The sequence below is a fragment of the Motacilla alba genome, chromosome 13, assembly GCF_015832195.1.
Source record: "Motacilla alba alba isolate MOTALB_02 chromosome 13, Motacilla_alba_V1.0_pri, whole genome shotgun sequence".
Taxonomy (NCBI): domain Eukaryota; kingdom Metazoa; phylum Chordata; class Aves; order Passeriformes; family Motacillidae; genus Motacilla; species Motacilla alba.
In genome coordinates this window covers 16,906,813-16,926,613 of record NC_052028.1, presented here as the reverse complement: position 1 = coordinate 16,926,613, position 19,801 = coordinate 16,906,813, and the positions used below count along the sequence as shown (strand labels likewise).

Sequence of the window (19,801 nt, the reverse complement as noted above, 5' to 3'; positions counted from 1 at the left end):
ATTTCCCAGGGCTGGATTTTCTGAGGGACATCAGAGGGAAGGCAGGAGAAGAATTCTGCTCTGCAGCTGATTTACAGCATCGGCTGGGTTGATGCTTGTCCTTACACGGGATTTTGTCTCTCTGTTGTCACCACCTCCTCTCCTCACATCGTTCACACCCAGAACTCTGGGGATTGCCAGGAATCCTCTCTCCCGACTCCTGCTGCAAGTGCTCAGCCAAGCCGAGGTGGGGACCAGCTCAAAACTGAAATGCTCAGGAAGGAGAAGGTCAGCCTGGTGATCCCCAAACGGGCAGGTTTTTAAACAATCCAACTCTGCCACCTGTGGCAGGAGCTCTCCCTGCCCGCGGAGCGCTCTGGCCGCTCCCCGCAGGGCATTTCCAGCTCCACCAGCAGACACAAACCTGAATCCCACTTTAAGGCAGGGCTGACTTTTAGCTTTAAAGCAGAACCTTTGGGTCATGTTTACCAGTGTAACTATCACTGTTCATCGCACATCGTTGAATTTTCAATGCCTACAGAATTCTGCAGGCATTGAAAAACCCTCTCAGAGCGACCCTTGGGGAAATTTGTTACCTCAGGACCAAAGGTGGAGCCAAAGCAAGGGGCAACCGTGTCAGCACCATCTGGAGAGTCAGGGCTGGAGGCAAACTCCACATTCACAATCTGTGGGCTGGAAACTGCTGAACAATGCCTCAGAAATGTGAGGATGAGACTCCTGGGAGAGCCCTCTGAGTCCTGGGCCTCTCGCTCTCTCTCTGTAGGCCACACAAGTGTGACAGAACTTTCCATGGTTTTAACTGGGTTTTTTTTTTCCTACAATCCTGTTTCTCATGAACAATTTGCACTGCTCCAGCAAGGAAGTTTTGGAAGAAAAAGAAAAGGGAAGCAGAAATCCATCTCCTGCCATCCCCCCCTGGCTGAGGGCTGGTTGGGTGTTTGTCCTTCTGCCCTGCAGGGCTCCTTCCCTTCCCTGCCAAGCACAGGGATGGATTCTGGGATGTGGAGCCCTCCTGGGCTGCCTCATTTCCATGCAGATGAGGCTGTGTGTAATTCCATGTGAGAGTAATTCCCTGTGAAGCAGATAACTGATGGGGCTGTGAATAAGGGAGCCGAGTGAATCATTCATCATGGATTATTGATAGGATTCATTTTACCTCTTTTTCTGCTCTCAGGATGCCCACGAGTCCCCCCCCCCCAATTTATTTTCCCCCCTTTTAATGGAATATTTCTGGACACAAAGTAGATTAAATCCAAGTAATTTTTCTGCTCTTTGCTGGGCCAGACAGGACCTCCCCAGTTCTGTGGGGGGTGGTTGTGGGGTGTTTCTGTGTGGGGGGTGTTTCTGTGTGTGGGGTGTTCCTGTGTGGGGTGTTTTTCTGCATGTGGGGTGTTTGTTTCTGTGTGTGGGGTGTTCCTGTGTGGGGTGTTTTTCTGCATGTGGGGTGTTTGTTTCTGTGTGGGGTGTTTGTTTCTGTGTGTGGGGTGTTTGTTTCTGTGTGTGGGGTGTTCCTGTGTGTGGGGTGTTTCTGCATGTGCGGTGTTCCTGTATAGGGTGTTTCTGTGTGTGTGTGGAGTTTTCCTGTGTGGGGTTTTCCTGTGTGGGGTGTTCCTGTGTGGGGCGTTTCTGTTTGTGGGGGGTGTGTTTCTCTGTGTGGGGTGTTTCTGTGTAGGGTGCTCCTGTGTGTAGGGTGCTCCTGTGTGGGGTGTTTCTGTGTGCGTGGGGTGTTTGTGTGGTGTTTCTGTGTGGGGTGTTCCTGTGTGGGGCGTTTCTGTGTGTGGGGTGTTCCTGTGTGTGGGGTGTTCCTGTGTGTGTGGTGTTTCTGTGTGGGGTGTTCCTGTGTGTGTGGTGTTCCTGTGTGTGGGGTGTTTCTGTGTGGGGTGTTTCTGTGTGTGTGTGGGGTGTTCCTGTGTGTGTGGTGTTTCTGTGTGGGGTGTTCCTGTGTGTGGGGTGTTTCTGTGTGGGGTGTTTCTGTGTGTGTGTGGGGTGTTCCTGTGTGTGGGGTGTTTGTGTGGTGTTCCTATGTGTGTGGTGTTTCTGTGTGGGGCGTTTCTGTGTGTGGGGCGTTTCTGTGTGTGGGGTGTTTCTGTGTGGGGTGTTTCTGTTTGTGGGGTGTTTCTGTGTGGGGTGTTTCTGTTTGTGGGGTGTTTCTGTTTGTGGGGGGTGTGTTTCTCTGTGTGGGGTGTTCCTGTGTGGGGTGCTCCTGTGTGTAGGGTGCTCCTGTGTATGTGTGGTGTTTGTGGGGTGTTCCTGTGTCCCCTCACTGCGTGTGACAAGTTCCTGCCCTGTCCGAGCGTGGCTCCCTGGCCCCCCAGCACCACGGGGACAGTTTGGGGTGATTTTCCCCAGGGATTGCTCCCTGGAGATGGCTGCAAACCCTGCTGCTGTTTCCATGGCAGCACGTAGCCGATTCCACTCGGATTGAGCACCAACCAAAGCAAACCTGCAGAGAGATTTCCCCCTGCCCACCCCTGGCCTTTGGGACCCTTTGGTCCCCCTGGAAGGCTCAGGCTGCTGCTGTGCCTTTGTGCTCCGAGCTCCCTGGGCTGCTGCAGCTCTGCGAGCAGTGGCTGTGCTCTTTGGGGCTGCCATGAGATGCAAAAAACCCCATTTCCCAAATCCTCTACCTGCTGGGTGAGGCAACATCATTTCTGATTATTAATTGCCTATCGAAAAGAAAAGGAAAAAGAAGGAGAATTCTTTATTCAGAGCTGTTCAAAGAGATGAGAAGAGTGGTTTGTAAACCCTTCCTGCCAACCCCCAGAGGTAAAACCAACCTGTGCCCAGGGCAGTGAGTCCTGAGCTCAGCTCCTGCCAGGGCTCCCCTCCCCAGGATGGGTTTTCCTCACGTTCCTCTCGTGTTTCCAGGCTGGCATCCAGGGATCTGCAGCCCAGGAGCTAAGCCAGAGCTGCCCAGCCCTGAGCTGTGCTACCCACGGGTTTAGGCCAGGCTTTGGTAAGACAGACACAGGGCTTTTCCCCTCTCTGGCTGGGGCTCAAAGGCACAGCTGGGATTTACCCAACCAGGCCTGGCTCCAATAAATGCGGAAGACAATTCAGAATTTGCCCTTCCAGGAAACAAACACCAGGAGTTCCCCACCCGAATTTAACTCACCTCTTGTGCCACCTTTAACCTTCAGCCATTTTCACATCTCCTTTCTGCACTTTCCACCCTGGTTTGGGCAAAATTCATGGCAACATGCACAAAGCCTTGAAGGGAACCAACAGGTGCTTGGTTCATTGGTTTCATGGGAATTGTTTTGACTTATTTGCCAATCAAGGTCAAGCTGTGTCAGGGCTCTGGAAAGAGTCAGGAGTTTCATTATTATCTTTTAGCCTTCTGTGAGTATCCTTTCTGTATTCTTTAGTATAGTTTATACAGTATTCTTTAATATAATATAGATCATAAAATAATAAATCAGCCTTTTGGGAACACGGAGTCAGATTCTTCATTCCTCCCTGCCATGGGGGTCCCAGAAAATACAACAGGCCACCGCCCCTACTTGGTGGTGGCCTGTTGTATTTTCTGGGACTGCCTTTGCCCAGGATTTTTCTCCTAAGAAACTGAGAAGCCTCAGTGAAAAAGGAAAACAACAATTGTCTCATTTGCTTCTCCTGTGTTTTGCTGCTGTGGAATGTGTTTGGAGATTGTTTACCCACAGCTGCTTGGTTCATTGGTTTCATGGGAATTGTTTTCACTCTTTGGCCAATCAAGGTCAAGCTGTGTCAGGGCTCTGGAAAGAGTCGGGAGTTTCATTATTATCTTTTAGCCTTCTGTGAGTATCCTTTCTGTATTCTTTAGTATAGTTTATACAGTATTCTTTAATATAACATAGATCATAAAATAATAAATCAGCCTTCTAAGTACATGGAGTCAGATTCTTCATTCCTCCCTGCCACGGGGCACCCCACAAGTACAATAGTCCTGCTCCCCTTTTCCTCAGGCAGCAGGAATTCCCCCATGGAAAGGGGGCTCAGGCCCTGGAACTGCCCAGGGGGGTTTGGATGCCCATCCCTGGAGTGCCCAGGGAAGGGCTGGAGGTGGCACTCGGGGCTCTGGGCACAGTCCTGGAGGGTTTCTCCAGCCTCAGGGATGAGTCTGGCAGTGGCCACAGGCACAGAGCTCAGCCTTGGAACAGGGAGCATTAGCAGGCAGGAGGGGCTCTCAGGTACTGGCAGTGACAGGGGACAGCAGGATTTGTCACTAAAGGGAACAGGGGGGCTTGATCTGCCTCCTCTCCCTGACTGAAGGGCAGAAAAGTGACACAAAGTGGGACAAACAGGCTCCATGCAGCTCCTCTGCAGCCAGGATGGAAAAGGGGCGAAGGGCAGAGCCAGCTCAGGGGCACAGCAGCAGTTACGGGAGATTTCCCAGCCCTGGGCAGCCTCCTGTTCCGTGGGAGATCCCAGGGACCTCAGCCCCTGCTGCCTGCAGGATCCTGGGCACTGCAAGAATTCTACCCAGAGTCATTTTCCTCCTCAGATCATCTCATCCTGTCCTTCCTCTCTTCTGTCCCTCTCCCCGGCCACTCTCGGCTGGCTCCTCTGTCCCCGGGCACCTCCAGGTGTGCACTGACTGTCCCCAGGCTTGGCTCTGATCCCAGGAGAGCCAGTGCCATCACCTGCAGCCCCCTGCTCGCTCTCTCCAGCTCGGTTTTTCTGCTGCACATGGGTAGATAAGCACGTGCTGGCAGCACATTAATTGCTTCGGAGCAGTTAGAGAGCTGCAGAAGCACCTTCTTGCCATTCCAGGGGCTGTTTTTCCAGGAACAGGCACGGGAGAGAGGAGAGCAGCCCTTGGTGCAGCAATCAGCGTCTCCAACACTCTCCAGAGGGGAAGCAATCAGCACCAGCCGCAACCTTTACTCCTCAAAGTTCCCCAGAGGGAACATTTCAAAGCATCAAAGGGATTTAAACCTGTCCAGCTGCTGCTGAGCCATAATTACCAGTTGCACAGTCAGCTCCCACTGTGGCTGACAAAGCCTCAGCAGCAAATCCTCTCTTCATGCCGCTGCTGGAGTATTTATAGAGCCCGGGCAGGCAGGGGGCAGAGGCAGCAGCAGCAGGAGAAGGGAGCTGCCTGCCAGGGGGGATAACATTTGCTTTCAGGTGCCTGGCCTTTCCTCAGCCCCTGGGGAAGCTCCTGGAGGGACCCTGGGCTGCAGCCTTTGGCTCTGGGACAGTGGCAGGTCCTGGGGCCAGTCCCCAGTTGGAACATTGGGATTTGGGGTGCTGTCCTCAGCAGGAGCCCCTCCACCAGCAGGAGCTGCCCCTTGCTGCCCTCCCGTGCCTCCTGCAGGACCCCAAGGGATGGAAACCACCCCAACTGACCTTCCAGAGCTCAGTTACAAACTCCCCTGGGGCTGTCACACTGCCAGCCCTGGGCCTCTCGCAGAAAGTGATAAAACCCAGCAATTCTGAGTGCCCGGGCGGGGTGGGGACACGAGGGCTGGCTCCCGGGGCTGCGAGGGGGTGCTGCAGCTGGCGGGGTGGCTCAGCTGGGCGAGCAGGCAGGGCAAGGGCTGCCAGCAAGGTGCCAGGGCTGGAGAGGGCAGGGGAGGAGGTCACCACCCCTGAGCAGTGCTGGGGTCGCTGTGGCACGGTCCCAGTGAAGATCTGTGTCCCAGGGCAGGAGCTCTGCTCCGGATTGCACCAGGCTGTGCCAAGGCATTGCCAGCACTGCCTTTATTTCCTGCCGGGCCTTTATGACCCCACTGAGACCATAAATACCTCTGAAGCCTAACTAAAACCGTTTAATTTTCTCCATAAACAGTCTTGTAAAGGAGATGACGGCAATGCTGTTCAAAAGGGGAAGGGGGGTCAGGTAACAGGAGGTTTTTACAGCCTTGCTTTACTCCCCCACCCCGAAGTGCCCCTTTCCTCTTTGTTCTGGGGCTGAGGTGACTCCCTGGGGAGTTTCCTCACTCTGGGATGGCCTGGGAGGATCCTTGGAAAGAGCTCCTGGGAGCTGCATCCCACCCACACCTGGAGCACAAACATCCATCCCTCCCTGCAAGGAGATCCTTGGTCACTTCAGCCCCCCTGGCACAGCCTTGCCCCAAGGACTGCAAGCAGCCAGGCACACCATTTCAAATAATTTTAAAATCCATTTAAAATCAATTTTTAAGCACAAAAAGGCATTTTCCTGAGCACAGCCACAGGATTCCTTTCCCACACACTTTATTTACAGCAGTCTCCCATCCCTGAGCTTCCAAGGCACAGCTCCCCCAGCAGGATTTCTTTTAGGGGTGGGAATGGGATGATGCTCACAGTCCCTGCCCTGGCAGGGGATGGGTTGGGATGAGTTTTGGGGTCCCTGTCACAGCAGGGATGTGTCGGGATGAGTGGATGGGTCAGGATGAGCTTTTGGGGTCCCTGTCACAGCAGGGGTGAGTCGGGATGAGCGGATGGGTCTGGATGAGTCTTTGGGGTTGGGATGAGCTCTTGGGGTCCCTGTCACAGCAGAGGTGGGTCGGGATGAGCGGATGGGTCGGGATGAGCCTTTGGGGTCGGGATGAGTCTTTGGGGTGCCTGTCACAGCAGGGGTGGGTCGGGATGAGTCTTTGGGGTGCCTGTCACAGCAGGGGTGGGTCGGGATGAGTTTTTGGGGTCGGGATGAGTTTTTGGGGTCCCTTCCCCAATTCCCGGCAGGTCCCGGCCCCGCTCGCGGCTCACCCGCGCCCTCCAGCGGCCACGCGGGGCAGGCGCAGCTCCGGCCCCCCCACCCCACCTCGGGGCGCGTCCCGAGCCCGGCCCGCCCCAAACCCTTCCCTCCTCTGCCCCATCCCCAGCCCAGCCCTCCCCAAACCCTTCCCTCCTCTGCCCCATCCCGAGCTCACCCTCCCCAAACCTTTCCCTCCTCTGCCCCATCCCCAGCTCACCTTCCCCAAACCCTTCCCTCCTCTGCCCCATCCCGAGCTCACCCTCCCCAAACCCTTCCCTCCTCTGCCCCATCCCGAGCCCAGCCCGCCCCAAACCCTTCCCTCCTCTGCCCCATCCCGAGCCCGGCCCTCCCCAAACCCTTCCCTCCTCTGCCCCATCCCCAGCTCACCCTCCCCAAACCCTTCCCTCCTCTGCCCCATCCCGAGCTCACCCTCCCCAAACCTTTCCCTCCTCTGCCCCATCCCCAGCTCACCTTCCCCAAACCTTTCCCTCCTCTGCCCCATCCCGAGCCCAGCCCGCCCCAAACCCTTCCCTCCTCTGCCCCATCCCGAGCCCGGCCCTCCCCAAACCTTTCCCTCCTCTGCCCCATCCCGAGCTCACCCTCCCCAAACCCTTCCCTCCTCTGCCCCATCCCGAGCTCACCCTCCCCAACCCTTTCCCACCTCTGCCCCTCTGGCAGAGCATCCCAGCCCCTCCTGCTCGCTCTGACGGCACAAACACCGAAGCTGCTCCCCGTTAGAAACCTCTCCCGGCACCCAGGGCTACAGCGGCTCCTGGAAGTGCTGTTCTTCGGGGTCCGGGAGCGCAGCCTGTTTGTCCTTGCTCTGCCCCCGGTGCCGGCGCTCAGCAAACTGCACGGCATCGTGGATGCTGTGGAAGGCCAGCTGGCCCCCTCCTGCCTGGCCAGCCCAGCCTCCCTCCCGCAGCCGCTGGCGGACGGAGGGGTTGCAGTTGGCCAGGAGCACCTGGACACCGACCTCCTTGTAGTCGCGGTGCGTCTCCTTGAGCACGGAGAGACCCACGGTGTCGATGAACTGCATGGCCCCGCAGTCCAGGATCAGGGTGTGCGTGTCCGTGCAGGGGGGACAGGCATCTCCCGGAGCCCTCTCAGCCCTGCTCCTGCCCTGTTTCAGGCAGCCACAGCCGGTGCCCCAACAGCCCCTGCTGCTGCCCGGCTCTGGGGGTGCCCGGGCCCCCGGGTGGGGGTGGCTGGCAGCCAGCAGGACGGGGTTGACCCCGGTTTTCTGGTAGAGCACGGCCTTGAAGTAATCCTTGTTGGCGTAGTAGAGGGAGCCCTCGAAGCGGAAGATTTTGACGTTGGCGATGCTGCTGAGCTGTTTGTAGGCGGCCTGGTCCTCGTAGACCTCCCTGCCACTGACCTTGCCCAGGAGCGTGGCGCGGGGCCGCTGCGTGCGGAAGACGACGCAGAGCAGGGCGAAGCAAACGCCCACCAGGAGCCCGATCTCCGTGGTGACCAGCGTGGAACTCAGCATGGTGGTCCACCACACCGCCGTGTCCAGCTTGCTGAGCTGCCACATCCTGGGGGTGTCACGGAGCTTCCTGAGGCCGCCCCGCAGGTTGACGATGGTGACCACGCCGAGGATGGAGGTCTGCAGCGAGTAGAAGAGCGGGGAGATCCACAGCAGCACCAGCAGCAGCACCAGGGAGGTGACCAGCCCGGACACCTGCGTCTGGCTCCCCGTGGACTCCTTCAGCAGAGTCTTGGTCAGGGCGGCAGAGCTGGCAAAGCAGTAGAAGAAGGAGGGGATGAGGTTGCACATGCCGATGGCGATCATCTCCTGGTTGGCGCTGACGGCGTAGCCGTGCTTTTTGCCAAAGATTTCTGCCAGGGACACGGTCATGGCAAAGCCAATGACGGCGATGGGCAGAGCATCCAGCGCCAGGCTGGGAAACAGGCTGAAGTCCGGGACGGTGGGCTTCCTGAAGCCCGTGGGGATGTCCCCGCACACAGCGGCCTTGTAGCGCCGCTCGAAGTCAAAGTAGTGGGAGATGAGGGTGGCCACGATGACCACCAGCAGCTCGATGGGGAACGGGGCCTTCAGCCTCTCCTTGTAGCGCTCGTTGAGCTCCTTGACGGGCACGATGATGGCCAAAGCCACCAGGCTGGTGAGCAGGTCGCAGATGTTGGTGCTGCGGATGTGCCTGAAAAGGTCCACCCAGGTGAGGAGGAAGGAGCCCACCCCCTCGTGCCGGGGGATTTTCAGGCCCAGCAGATATTTCATCTGGGAGGTGATGATGGTGAGGCTGGAGCCTGTCACAAAGCCACCCAGCAGAGGCTCTGACAGGTAGACAGCCACGAAGCCCATCTGTAAAACCCCCAGCAGGATCTGAAAAGCAAAGCGGCCACAGCTTTAGCTTGGGTGAGAAGGGCTGGGAGGGGTGGCTGGCAATTTATGTCACTTTGCTGCCACTTCAGCAGCTCTGGCGACTCTGTCTGGGGACGTGCTGAGCATTCCATGGGAAGAATTTGTCTTCAGGAGTTAATCTGGGGTATGGAAAACTAGAGAGACCTACCTTTAACACTTCTCTGTGGCTGGGGATGCCACACGAAAATCCTACAAGGTCCCTGCTGCTGCCTCCTCACGAGCAGCCCCAGCAGAGCAGCTCTGGGTAGCACTCACTTGGGGTGCCCTGAATTTTAGCTGTCCCAGTGGAAAAGCCTGGAATTGCTGTGACAGCTCAGCCTGGGCAGTGGGGACACTGCCAGGGAGCACGGCAGGGTCCTTGAAGGTGGTCCTTGCCAGCCCCAAACCTGCTCTGAGCTGCCCAGCTGCAGCACTGAGGTGGTGGGAAGGAGGTTCACAGATCCTTCTCTTCTCTTGCTGAGGATGTTCCAGGCACATCCAAGGACCTGGTTGTCCCATGGAGGAGAACAGCCCCCATTCAGGTGTGTTTGCACTTTCAAAATCACTGCATTCACAAATATTCACGCGTGTCAGGGTCTAGAAACGTTTCTCAGGACTCCTAAGTCCGACCCAACACTTAAGAGATCTCAAACTCAGAGACATTCCTAGGAGGAAACATCCCCAGAGTGAACGTTTGTACCTGGTAAAGGCCCACCAGAAAGCTCAAGGAAAGGGCCACGGTGATGGCGTAGCAGCTCCGGTCACAGGGCTCCGTCCCGTTCCTGGGGGAGCTGGAGTTGTCCCCGAGGGCAGCACTGCTGTCCCCGTAGCCTGCCAGCTGCAGGTGGCGCGTCACCGACTGGCCCACCATGAGGCACAGCACCCCGAAGGAGCCCACGCTGGCGTGGCGCGACGTGGCCGCGGCCGCGTAGACGATGTTGCAGAAGAAGTTGGTGTAGATGCCGTAGATGGGGTCCTGGTTGGCCAGCAGGGAGTAGGAGATGGACTGGGGGATGGCCACCACGCCCACCAGGAGCCCCGAGACCACGTCCCCCAGCAGCTGGGTGCGGGGGCTGTACCGGGGCAGCCACACCAGCACCGGGAGCAGCCGGCGCAGGGACCTGCCCAGGCTGCTGGGGCTGCACCTGCAGGCAGCCCTGGCCTTCTCCAGGATCAGCTCCCAGCTGCTGGAGGCCGTGGGCTCCTGTTCCTCCAGGCTGATGAAGGTGGCGGGAGCCTCGTGTGGCCGGAGGGACGAGCCCAGGGTGGCTTTGCTGGGCGCTGGCTCCTGGCTGGACGTGTCCTCCATGGGGAGCTAAGGCAGGAGAGCAGGCAGGCATGAGGGGCTGCAGGCACGAGCACAGGGGGCTTTGCTGAGCTCCAGGGCTCGTGGCATGGGCGGATAAACAAATAAATAAACAAATAAATAAAGGGAAATTAACTCAGACAAATCCAACGGAAGCGTTTTCCCAAGGTTGTTTTGTTTGTTGTCACTTCTGGAGCTGATTAACCACAACCCCCAAATCAGAGCTACAGAGCCCCCTGTGCTCCTTCCCCGTCCCCCTTGTTTTGAAACAGGAACTTCACTCAATTTCAGTGAAATTTCACTGAATTTCACTCAAAGTAAAACTCCTTCTGCCATCAAGACATTGCTACTTAGGCAAAACCTTCTTTTGGAAATGTTAAGATATTCCAAGGGATACTTTAAGAGTCAAGATGTGGGTAAGGGAGATAATTTGCAAATTAATGTTTCCTTCAACGTGACATAATTTTAAATTGCATTAGTGGCTGGCATCAAACAGGGGCTCCCATCTGCAGAATGAAGCCACCCTGCTTTTTCAGGCTGGCTGAGTAACAGAGGCACCTTCCAGAGCTACTGCAAGTTTTTTCCAGTCAAAATGCAGCTGCACCAAAACAGCTTTTTGTGACAACTGAACACCAGACAGAGAGAAAAACACTCCTGAGGGGAGACCCGGAGTGGCTGCGGTTTGGAGCTGAACTGGGATTTGGAGAAATCCCATTCCCCTGCCCTGCACACATCACCAAGTCTTACCTCTGGCTGCAAACTGGGTGTTTCCTCAGCACCTGGAGCTTCTCCCCTGGGGACAGAGCTGTCTCCAGCTGGCAGCAGCCCTGGGCAGAGGAAAACCTGGCCCAGGTGCCACCTCCCTTGGGATCTGAGCTCCTGAGCCAAGCCATGTCTCTTTTATCTCGGGGCAGCCGCCCAGCAGAGCTGTGTTTGGAAAACAAACACCATTCTCAGAGAGTATTTTGGCTGACAACTTGTTCTGGACACCAAGAATGATTGAGGGGGCTTAGAGAAGTGCTCCTGCCAGATAAGAGGATTGCTTGGATCTGGAGAAGTGTTGGCTAAACAAGGGCAATGATGGAAAGAAACCTCCCTGCTCTGCCCCTCTCTGAACTCAGCGAGCTCAGGTCCCGCTGGGCTCCTCTGCTCAGGTTTCCAGCTATTCTGGACAAGCTTTTGTGCCAAAAAACAAGAAGCAAAGCTTGCTCCAGAATGACTTTCCTTTCCTGGTAGTTTTTCCTCCACAGAGGCTCTGTAAAGCAGAGAGCAAAGCTGTGGTGACACTGGTTATTTAAGGGAGACAGCAGAACTTTGGATGTGTCCAAGCTGCACAGTTCACGTTTTGCAGAGCCTTTTGGCACACATAACAAGGGGCTTTGCTGTGCAGAATCACAATTGGGAAGAGAGCAGGGTTGTATTATTTGGTAGGTAAAGGTGAGCAATTGCAGCAGCAGCCAGGAAAAAAAAGGATTGTTCATCACCCTGAATGGAGAGAGCAGCCTCAGAAATACCAGCTGGAACTGCTCTGCCCTTGTCAGCTGTGCCAACAACCTCCACCAGCCCTCTGAGCACACGCTCCCCCTGTGCTGCCCCCTTCTTTTCCATCTCTTTCCCACTGACCCAGTCCAGATTTTGCTGGATGTGCCATGCCCTGTGCAGCTGGATAAACTCCTGCCCGACAGGCACCTTGCAGAGGGGGCTGGGAGCTGGGCAGGGGATGGAGAGGTGGAATCCCACAGGGTTGGGATGCAGATGCTGGGGAGACACCCTGAGGGAAGAGAAGGGGAAAACAGCATCCTGAGCTACATTTATCTCATCAGGGGAAGTCTGGATCTCAGTAATTAGGAGTAAATAAATAAGGAACATCCGTGTTCTCTGGCAGCAGGAGAAAATGAGAGCACATGGTAGGGAGGCAGCTGCTCAATCTTTTTATCTATTTATATAAATTCATTTTTTTTCTCTGCCATTCCTCCACAGCTCATGTATTTTCAGGTGCAGCATTGAGAGCTCCCCTTTCCCTTCCCCTGCCCTCAGTAACAAACTCTATCTTTCCTCTCAGGCACTTTGTAATTGTTCCTACTTACAGCTCATTTTGTGCCTTGGCCTGGATGATGTGGTCTCTGCTCACTCATTTTCCTTTTCCATCTTCTTCCCCAGAAAATGACCCAAATTTCTATTTTCTCCATGAATCCTTCATCTCGAAATTCACTGAAGAACTGATGAGTCAGCCATTGAAGAGTTGGCCAGGCTGGACTTTTAAGTCTGATTGTTCCCTGGGATGACACACAGCTGAGCACAATCCATCTTTGGGTTTGATGTTATTTAGGAAGATCCAGCTCTGGATCTCTGCCCTGAGCACCACAAAAATGGGGTGGAGCACTTTTTCCACCTGTGGCAGGATTTAGGTTACCTTCAGCCTCCAGCCTGCTGCTGCGGCTGCTTTTCCTTCCCAATTCCATCTTCATTTCTATATTCTGGAGCTCTTTTATTTGCTGAGATTTCCTTTCTGCCCTGACAGAGCCCTGCTCTTCCCCCTCCCCAAGATTTCTGCCTCCAAGCCTTCCCTGCCATCCTCCCCTAGGACTTTTTTCTCCCCTTTCTTGTGCTCAAATTCCCAGTTGCTTTTGTACACTCCAGTAATAAATATCTATTTCAGTATATTCCACACTTTAAGGTATTCCATACTTTTTGCAGTTCTCAGGCTCCTTGTCCCTGCTGGTTCTCCGTGCTGGAAATTCCAGCTGCGGGCACTGAGGAGAGCCCATTCCATGTCCTCCAGCCCAGCAGAGGGGCTGTGAGAGCACCCTTGGTGACACTGTGGACATTTCTGAAAGTCCTTTTTCTGCATGAGGTGAGGCAAGGGCAGAAAACACAAAAGTTTCACGTTTGCTGTGGGAAAAGCATCACCAAAAAAAAAAGAAACACACCAGAGATCTTCAGGTGACCTTGAGGCACCCAAGGCCGTGCTGCCCTCCCCGTGCAAGGTCAGCCCAGCTGAAACAGTTTGTTTCCAAAAGCATCTTCAGGGCTTGTTCTTTATTGCCACTATAAACTCACTCCATCCTGGCCAAGGCTGGGCTGCACAGATGCTTTTGGACACTGCAGGTGGGGACAGGACCCTGCCTGCACTGACACAGCCCCCTGGGCTTCCCAGAGCATGAAACCCAAAGTTTTTATTCCTGGCGTGGTGTGGGAGCAATTTAACATCTATCTATGCCACTCTGCAGCCAGGTGAGGAACACAGCAGAGCCAGCAAGCTCCAGGCACAAGGAATTGCAGGAGTGGCGTTTGCTGTTTTCCAGCCTAAAGTGAGAAAACCATGGGATTTCCTGTGCCTGGGGTTGCTCTCCAGGCATTCTGCAACAGGCAGATGCAGCAAATTGAAGTTGGTGCTGCTGTGTCGCTGCATCCCTTCTGGTTCACAGGACAAGCTGGCACCTCCAGTTTTCCTGGGAACAGACTGAACTGCACTGCACAAAGGGGCTTGGTTTGCTTTAAGGTTTGTAAATATATTTGTGATTATTTGGCTTCTGGAAGCCTCTCGGGTCATGGGCCAGCCTGGCTTAGGACACGGCTGCACCCACTGCTCCCCATGACTTAGATCACAATTTTTATTTAAAAAAAAAAAAGGAAGTGAGCCAGGTAAAGGTGCCGGGTTAAGAGAGATGCTTTTCCTTACCTTCAGATGGGGGATCTGACAGGATTTTTGGATGGCTGCTGGTTCAGCTTCACTTGAAATGTATTTACTGCAAAACATCTTTTTTAAGGGGAAAACAAGGAAAAAGAGACAAGCCCAGAAGCGGTGCCACTGCTGAGATGGCAAAATGCAACAGAAGCACCCAAGGACACAAAAGCTGAACAGAACCTCTGCAGTTGTTTCTTGGAGAGGGATCATTTACATTTCTGCAGGAGATAACACATCCCAGGAACCATCCCCTGTTCCCTGGCAGGGCAGTTGAACGTTCAGGGGCCCCAGCAGGGCAAAGATAACACAAATACTGAGAGGCCAGAAGTGTCCCTGCCCCTGGGACTGCACCTGGGGGCTGAGGGACCAGGAGAACTACAAATAAACAACATTAAAGAGCATTTTCACTCCTGGAAGATGGAAAAAAGAGCCAAGCACATCAGCTGTAGAGGTTCTGGGGAGCACTCTATACAACAAGGAGGAAAAAAATTCCTTTTGCTGCCCCTTGTTGCTGTCCCTGTTTTTCCCTGCGTGACACGCTCCCAGGGCTCGTGGCCCTTTTCCAGATTATCCAGATGATCACTGCAAAGGCTCTGCAAACAGATCCAACTGATTCCAGATGAATACAGCGGAGCAAAAACGTGGAGACACATTTCTGCTTCCTCCTGAACTGGCACCCAGCCCAGGCTGTTGGCATCCTTAGGGGTCGAGGGCCTGGCACAGGGTGCCCAGAGGAGCTGCCCCATCCCTGGAAGCCCAAGGCCAGGTTGGACAGGGCTTGGAGCACCTGGGGAGGTGTTTGGAATGAGATGATCTTCCAACCCACTGAAGAGTTTTCTCCAAATACTGTCACCCTGTTCTCCCAAGTTCTTCCAAGCCTTCTGATGTTTACATTTTTAATGGAGTTTCTCACGCACTTTGATGTAAATAATGATTGGTTTTGCATTCCTTTCTGGAGGAGGAGAAATCTGACAGACTGTTGGTTTGACCAGTGTCATTGGAGAGGTGGCAACTTCATCCTCCAATCCAGGGTGACTTTTAGAATTAAATATATATATCAAGAAAGAAACTTGCTTCTTTTTACCTTGGAAGTTTCAGCGTGCGTGGCGTTCATTCCGTGTCCTATTGCAACACAACACCTGATCTAATCTCCTGCCATGTGGCCAGATTGGCTCTTCCATCAGATTCCAAGCAGGAGAAGGTTTTCCCCACCACTCAAACACTGGGATGCTGTCACAGGGCGCGGTGGCAGCTTCGGGCCAAGGGTGATGAAGCTGCTTCACGAGGAGGGGCTGCAGAAGCTGCAGCAAAGGTCTCAGGGGTTTGTGTGGAAAGGCTCTCAAGGGGCTGGAGCCCTGGGACACCTTCCCAAGCAGCCCCCCGAGGCAGGGGATGGGGCTGGGGGGGTCCCACAGGAGCGTGGATGGCCAGGATGAGTTAATCCCAGGTAAGGCAAGGCCTAAAGCAGCCCAGGTAAAGCAATGAGCTGCTGGCTGAGCCTGGCTGCCTCAGCTGGGAACCAGACTGGTTTGGCTGGAGGCAAGGGTTGTTCTCTGCTTTCCAGGAGGAAGCTCCTGCAGGCATTTCCATAACCCAGCGCTCCTCCTCCTCTGCTGGCAGCAGCACAGGAGCTGCAGCCTGTGCACAGAGGTCCCCTGAGGTAAAAGGCATCCTCAGGTAAAAGCCGAGCCCTGCTGGGCCAGGAAAGGCTTTTCCATAACTCAAGGACACCTCTGCAGACACAATGTCACAGGAACTGCCCCGAACTGCCCTCACAGCTGCTCACAGGCTTTTCTGGCTCCTCCTGGCCATGACCTGAGCAAGCCACAGAGCCTGGGACACACAGAATCACAGAATCAAAGGCAAGGGACCCACAAGGACCATCAAATCCAGCCCCTGGCCCTGCACAGCCCCTAAATCCCACCCTGGGATCCCTGGGAGGGTTTTCCAAGCCCTCCTGGAGCTCTGGCAGCCTCGGGCTGTGCCCATCCCTGGGGAGCCTGGGCAGTGCCAGCACCCTCGGGGGAAGAACCTTTCCCAAAATCCAGCCTGACCCTGCCCTGGCCCAGCTTGATTTATTCAAGGAACACTGAAATACACAGCAGCAATTCTGCAAGGCTGAGTGTGTAATACCAGGTGCTGCGACCACACCTGTAGCAGAGTACAAGCAGCACCAAAGGTGGCCACTTCCACACCTCAGGAATTCAGCCCTGGCCCGCAGGAGGGTGCTGCTCCCTGGCACAGGGCACACCATTGTCCCCACATGCTGATCTTGGTCATTAATGCCACCACAAACCCCATCCTGGCTGCACAGAGCAAGGACAGAAGTGCCATCAGTCAGTGACAACAAAAAAAAAAGCCCATAAATGTCATCTTTTAATTGTGCTGAAGAAATCCCAGTGATTTCACCAGATTTGACAGAAAATTCTCATGCTAACAAAATAACAATTGAAAAGAACAATGGGTACAGCTCGGGCAGGACAGGGCAAGGAGAGAGAGCCACCAGCAGGCAGGGGACGGGCACAGAACTGATGGCAGGACATGGGACAAAATCAAATTTTCCCCACAAACCTGTGGTTGGTGAGCCCAGCACTGAGGCAGGGGCTGGTGGCAGCGGCTCTGTCCCCACCCTGGGCACAGGGTGACACAGCTGCCCCAGCACCCTGTGCTCCACCACCCTCCTGGGGGCTTTTACACCTTCTTTTTACTGCACAGACAAATCACAGCAAGAACTGAACTGATCTTTTCCACACACACCACAATTTCCCCACATTTTACTCCAGTGACACACAAATGATTTTGTAAACAGGTCAGAGCTGCTGACCAGTGGGATCTAGTCCAGGCCTGAGGTCCTGTTTGGTTAAACTGGGTCTCCAACCAGCTCCAGGCACAGTTTGCCTTTTTGTGTGTTCTGCAGAAGAGTATTTACAACTATCTAAAACTATTCTGAATTTTCAATTCTTTAAAAATCATACTCCAGAACATACCAGAGATATTCAGGAACACAAAGACTCAAAGAATCATGTGCTTGTCATAAAAAATGAGATTTACCTCTCCTTAACCATCTTTCAACTGCATTTCAAATATACATAAAATTTACTTCTTTAAGTCAAAAAAAAATCAAATATAAAAAATTAGAGCCAAGTTCAACAAAATGTTTCCTACCTACACGTGGAATCTTTAGATCATTTGGGAGCTGGACTAAGTGCTGTCAGAGCTGGGACTCAAATATTGAAGCAGTAATTTTACCCCAATGGAAATTTGCTTCTCCATCCAATGCTGAAATATTTGGTGAATTTGCACATCAAAGAATACCATTATGCCTTAGCCTATAGAATCTCTAGAAAATAAAACAGACAGGTACTAATTATGCTATGAACTAAATCTAAATATTAAATAGTTGCCGTTTTACCTCACCAGAGGCCTTGCTTTTAGCACTGCAATGATCTCCAAGGAAAAAGCAAGGCTCAGAATGATTTCCACTTCAGAGAGAATCTGACTGAAATTATAAAAATCAGTTTATTTTCACACGAGCAGCTGATCCTCCAAAGGCTCGTTAAGATGACGACCCAGCGTAATTAATTCTCGGGATTTAACGAGGTCATTCCCAGTGCACTAAAGGCAGGATTGCTCTTGTCTGTGCCAGCAGGGAAGGGCAAACCCTTTGGTGTGGGAAATACACCGAGCTGGAGTGCCACGGCATCATCCTGCACCCAGCAGAACAAACCCAGGGGCACAAACACAGAGCCCAGCGTGGCAGGAGCAGCACAGGAATATTTGCATCTCAGCTTCGCCAGCTCAGCCGTGTCCATTAAAAAAAAAAAAACCAAAAAGGTCAATTAACTGAAGTGTTTAATCACTCTTCCAAAGCAGGGGGAAGACACCCGAGCCACAAGAGAAGATAATGCCCTGAAGCAGGTTTTTGCCTGAAGGTTTCCACCCTCAGCTGGACCTAGGACAGAGCTCAGCCCGAGGCTCTGGGCATGGCTCAAGGGCAGGATTTAGCTGGTTTTCCTGCAGTTCTCACCCCTGCTCCTCAGCCCCAGCAGCAGCGGATTGAACCCCTTGGCAAAAGGCAGCAGAGACAGAAGGGTGGCTGAGATTCCTCCCAGGAGGGAGCACCTCCCATGGCTGCAGCTCTGCTGGCCTGAGCTCACAATGAGACAAAAACAACCACAAAGCCAGAAATCCCCGTTCTACTGGTGCCACACTCACCGTGGACAAAGGCACGACACCAAATCACAGCAACCCAAAGTAAAGACACCTCCAGGTTCAGCTGGGCAGCACAAACAGCCCCAAAACCCCTCTGCCAGCCCCAAAACCCCCTGCCAGCCCCAAAAACCCCCTGCCAGCCCCACAGAGACCCCTGCCAGCCCCACAGAGACCCCTGCCAGCCCCAAACCAGGCTGAGGTTTCAGGCTGGGACCCCTCAGGCAGCAGAGCCCCAGCCCTGGCTCTCCCAGAGGTCTGGGGGGGTTTGGGGCAGTTTCACACTCACTTTACTGCTCAGGAGCTTTGACTTTATCAAAAGATGATGCAAAGGGGGCAGCAGGTCACAAGGGACACATCACACACAGCTTCTCGTGTTTACAGTCAATATTGAGGGGCTGGCAGCTCAAGCCAGGGGGAGGCAGCAGGAGCTGGGAGCAGCTGGAGCTGCAGAGCCCTGCAGGGATCAGCATCACTCAATCCCAGCTTGGCACCGGCAGCCTGAAAGCCAAAACGAGCTGCCCGTGCCCACTGCAGCGCCTGAAGCTGGTGAGGTGGACTGGAAGTGGTTTTTGTGTCAGAACACTCAGACAAGAGGAAGATGTGGAGGAAGAAACAGAGCCTGGCATTCAGCAGGAGAGCGCTACAGAGATTCCCAGTGCAGCTGAGACTGAGAGTTCATTTCCATAACGCTCTGTTGTTGTCATTAATGAACGTGCTAATGATCTCTTAATTCTTCATTTAGACTGGTAATTGCTGACTGGGACGTTTGGGAATAGAGCTGAGCTGATTTACACCAGCTTCCAGTCTGGCCTGGGACTCTGGGGGCTGCACCTGGGAGGAAGATCCCTGCTCCAGACTGATGGATAACCCAAACCCACTGGCTCTGAGGGACCCTCTTCCCAAATTCACAAATTCAGGGGACAGGGAAGGCACAGGAAGGAGTGAGTAAGGCAGATTTCCCCTTAAAACACCTGGCACATGCCCACCACTGTTAATTTAAAAGAGCAGAAGGCAGGAGAGCCCTTTCCAGAACAGGACAGGAATATCCCAACAGCAGAAATGGAGACATCCAGCTGCTGCACCCATCACACAGCAGCAAAATACAGATATAAATATATGGATTCCTTTAGAAAACAAATGCTTTAGAGGAAAAGTTTCCATCAGTGATCCCCAATTCCTAAAGATAAACTGGATTGCTTAAAAGGTCCATAAAAAAAAAATGTGCTGCTTGCCAGTAGGCTCAAGTCAGATCCATGTCACTGCTAAAAAACAATTCCAGGCCTAAGAGGAACGGGGCTGAAACCCACTGCTCCTGAAACCCACTGTAAGAAATTCCAGCCATAACAAGCTTTAATCTCCAGTTAATTCCCAAGAACTTCCAATTGCACTGCACTCTGGTAAACGGCATTTATTTCAGTTCCCATTTAGCCATGGCAGCGTGCATTAATAGATACTTATTAATTTTAAATAAGAACATTAAAAGTATTTCTTTTGGTTGCCTGGCTGCTTTTGCTGTTGCATTTTAATAGTTTCTTGTGTTTTGCTGGAAGTGAAATTTGGAGGCTG

At 53.7% G+C, this 19,801-nt stretch overlaps 1 protein-coding gene across 1 annotated transcript; it reads right to left on the bottom strand.

Annotated features, from left to right (window-relative positions):
- Window positions 1-7,424: 7,424 nt before the first annotated feature.
- On the bottom strand, window positions 7,425-10,338 carry LOC119706684 (sulfate transporter-like). The gene is made up of 2 exons (XM_038150609.1): window positions 9,730-10,338; window positions 7,425-9,011 (listed from the first exon to the last, which is right to left on the bottom strand). The coding sequence occupies exons 1-2, from the start codon at window positions 10,336-10,338 to the stop codon at window positions 7,425-7,427; spliced, it is 2,196 nt and encodes a 731-aa protein (XP_038006537.1).
- Window positions 10,339-19,801: the final 9,463 nt, after the last annotated feature.

Excerpts from the sequence above, each read along its gene's own strand:
- LOC119706684 (XM_038150609.1), bottom strand. The coding sequence starts at position 10,338 with ATGGAGGACACGTCCAGCCAGGAGCCAGCGCCCAGCAAAGCCACCCTG. Across the intron at positions 9,012-9,729 it reads TTCTGGTGGGCCTTTACCAG|ATCCTGCTGGGGGTTTTACA; the intron begins GTACAAACGTTC and ends TTTGCTTTTCAG.